Source organism: Helianthus annuus, chromosome 11 (assembly GCF_002127325.2).
Source record: "Helianthus annuus cultivar XRQ/B chromosome 11, HanXRQr2.0-SUNRISE, whole genome shotgun sequence".
Classification (NCBI taxonomy): domain Eukaryota; kingdom Viridiplantae; phylum Streptophyta; class Magnoliopsida; order Asterales; family Asteraceae; genus Helianthus; species Helianthus annuus.
Window position 1 is genome coordinate 13252747 of NC_035443.2, and position 3646 is coordinate 13256392.

The window sequence follows — 3646 nt, forward strand, 5'->3', positions numbered from 1 at the left end:
GACAACTCGTAATAATAAGATAAAGTGAGTGGAGATCATGGAGTAGTGAACGGTGTACAACAACAGATAAAAAGATACTCGATTTTAGGGTACAATTTAAAATAATAATAATAATAATAATAATAATAATAATAATAATAATAATAATAATAATAATAACGTCGTATAAAAAGTTATGGACGTTTAAAAATGAGAATGGTGAAAAGAGGAAATCAACAGATAGATTTTTTTTCAAAAATGCTCTTGCACTCCTTTTTTCAAATGAAAGGTTAAGATTGGTTCTTATTCTAATTATACAAAATTAACTTTTTATTTCGTTCCACCCAAACATATATTCTTTTAGGGTCTGTTTGATTTGAGGTAATGGAATAGACGAAGGAATGGAATGGACGAAGTAATGGAATGGACCATGGAATGTAATGGATCATTACCATTCCATGTTTTGTTTGATTACCATGTGTGAATGGAATGAATTATTATTGTGTATTGTTTGGTGACAAGAAAAACCAAGGAATAAAATTAGCGGTGAGTGCTGGTGGTGGTGGTGGGTGGTAGCGATTGTGGGTGGTTATAGGTGGCGGTGGTGGGTGGCGGCGACGGCGATGGGTGGTGGTGGTGGCGGCGAGTCGCGATGCTGCGGCGACGACGACGACGAGTGGCGGTGGCGGCGACCGTTGGTGGTGGGTTGCGGCGGAGGTGGCGGCGGAGGTGGCGGTGGGTGGCGGCCGCGGGGGGGGGGGGGGGGGGGTTGGTGGTGGCATCGACGATGGTGGTGGGTGGCGGCGGTGAGTGGCGTTAGCGGTTGGTCGCGGCGGTGGGTGGTAACGGTGGCGGGTGGGTGGCGGCGGCGGAGGTGGCTGTCGGGGTGGCGGGTTGCGGGTGGCGGCGATGGCGTCGGTGATGGGTGGTTGTGGCGAAGTGGTGGGTTGTGGTATTGTTGATGAATGATGCAAGAGGGGATTGAATGAAAAAAAAAACATTGGAGTGAATGGAATGATTTTGAGGAAATGAAATGTCTTTTGGAATGGGTAATTTCATTCTATTGACCAACCAAACAACCTTTTATTTATTCTCTCATAACCATTCATTCCATTCTGTCTTTCCTATATACCAAACACTACCTTAGATTTGATTCTACCCCAACATATATTCTTTTAGATTTTAAGATGAAATATTTATATGTAGTTTTTGTTTATTATACGGTCAATGAAATTGTGCCAAAAAAATATAAAGAAATAACTTTTTATGTATTAATTATTTATCTACATGTTTTACACCACATGGTAGACAAAACTTTTATTCTATAATAAAACTAGCGAGAATGAGACATTGGTCCCTAGCCTACCGATTAACATTGAACACATCATGTGTCTAGATCGCTCAGTCTTAAACAACATTTATCCACATTGTATACTTTGACAAAACTTTTTAGTCAAGGGTTTATTCAAGAATTTTCAACCAAAAAACTTTATTTATAAAAGTTTCTAAAAAGATGAAGAATGTTGACCTAACACGTATTGTAGAAAACTAGTTGGATCTCCCTGCGTTATGCACTGAGAATTCGGTTGGTATCGACAGGGGTGAACTCACCCTTCGTTTTGGGTGAGTGGACAGACGCACCCCTTAAAAAATATTAGTGTTATTCTTCGCGTAAAATCTCGACCGCACCTTTGAAAATTTTCACCCACACTTCTTGGACTTTTTCACTCGCATCCCTTGGAAATTTTCATCCGCTCCACTTAGAAAAATATCATATTGTCAATTTAAAAAAATTGTAAACAAATATTTTTATAAAAAATAGAACTAATTTATAACTTAACCCAATACCCTTTACCCACTACTTCATTAAAAAACTTAGCCAAATTAAATTTGAACTATATTAAAATAAACCAAGCCCACTATCCCTTCCCATTCCTTCTCCCCCCCCCCCTCTCTCACAAGAAACAACGGCCAATAACCACCGTGATCTGCCAGCGACGACCACCAAAACCGACCGGAATCCAAATCCTTTAAAGGTACGCTCGTTTTGCTTTGTTATTTTGATGATTTTAGTTGTTATTTTAGGATAAAAGGGGTTATAAAGATGTTAAGTAGGTTTGAAATTTTTGTGGTTTGATGTTTTTATGGTTGTTTAGATGATTTTTAGAGTGAATACAACTTACAATACACGATTTCTAGGGCTTGAATAGTTGAAAATTAAAATTGAAAATTATGTTATAGAGCGATGAACTTATTGAGTAATTTGTTTGTGATAGAACCATGAGTAGGGACGTTATGGAGCGATTTCTCAAGAGGAAAGGGGTTTAATCATCTTTCGAATTCATTAAAGTGAATACTCTTCCTTTAGATCCTCATGATCGCAAGGCCATGGTATCATATAACGTGAATCAAATCAGAAGGGCATACCTATTAAGAGAACTATGTCAACCAAGAGGTATTGAGTTCCCACAATCAACGTTTCAAGGTAATGAGTTAAGAAAATTTAAGGAAGGATGCTATGACAAAATGCAGTACAAGGGATGGTTAGAGTATAGTTCATAATCGGATCGTGTGTTTTGCCTATGTTGTTTGACGTGGTAACATCAGAACTACTTGTTTGTATCAGTTGTTTGAGTTCGTGTGATAATTTTAGTGCGTTTGACATTCCAAATATACTCAAACTTGCCGAGAAGTATCCATGTGATTTCGATGAATCCGAAAAACGAAGGCTTCCGATTCAACTCGGAAAGTACATAGATTTTGTGAAAAAAGATAAACAATTCGCCAACTTAGATGGTTTGTCAAGTCTTGCAAGGTTAATGGTTTCAACAAATATTCACCTATCATTTACATTGGTGTATCGTTTATTAAAGCTTTTTCTCGTATTACCCGTTGCAACCGCAACCATTGAAAGATGTTTTTCGGTAATGAATAACGTGAAGACCGACATGCGTAATCGGATTGGCGATGAGAATTTAAGTGATAGTTGATCGGAGTGTCGCGCTCCGGTAAAAGATAATATTTATATACCCTAATTACACTTAACAATGCATTATTGGTAGTAAGGGATCGAACCACAAAGAGTTTGGGATTTATATACGGATGTGATTGATTGTAAAGGGTGTCACTCTTATGAAAAGGGTGTCACTCATATGAAGCTTGCTAAAATGATTCAATTGTTTGTTTGAAGAGATGTCGGATTAAACCGACAAGTTTTTTTTAATTACTTACTATGAAAACTTGATCAATTGAGACTTGCATGAAAACTTGATTTATGAATTAAAAACAATAGTGGAGAACAAGGTTCACACCTGGTTCGACAATTGTAGGACCTAAGGTTACTACACGTTTTAACTTGGTTTAATTGAATCAGTTCATTAACGGTTTAGAATCACGAGGCTTAGGAGCCGGTTGCTATCAATGAACAAGACGGACCACAATGCACTTCGTTACCTCGGACAAGTAAATCCTATCAAAAAAATAAGGCATAATTGCACATAAACATTCCATAAAGTCAAATCTCATAACTCACTCGACAATTTGATGGATTCAATACAAATGCAAGACAATTATCTAATGATTCAAATGCATTTCAAATTGTCCTAAACCAAATATTAAACAAGTAGCAAACCCTAGAAATCCTTACAAAAGTCTACACTGGGGTGAA

At 37.7% G+C, this 3646-nt stretch overlaps 1 protein-coding gene across 1 annotated transcript; it reads left to right on the forward strand.

The window, feature by feature from the left end:
- Positions 1–602: 602 nt before the first annotated feature.
- LOC110887806 lies at positions 603–2969 on the forward strand. The gene is made up of 3 exons (XM_022135375.1): positions 603–714; positions 2348–2522; positions 2633–2969. The coding sequence occupies exons 1-3, from the start codon at positions 603–605 to the stop codon at positions 2967–2969; spliced, it is 624 nt and encodes a 207-aa protein (XP_021991067.1).
- The last annotated feature ends 677 nt before the right edge of the window (positions 2970–3646 follow it).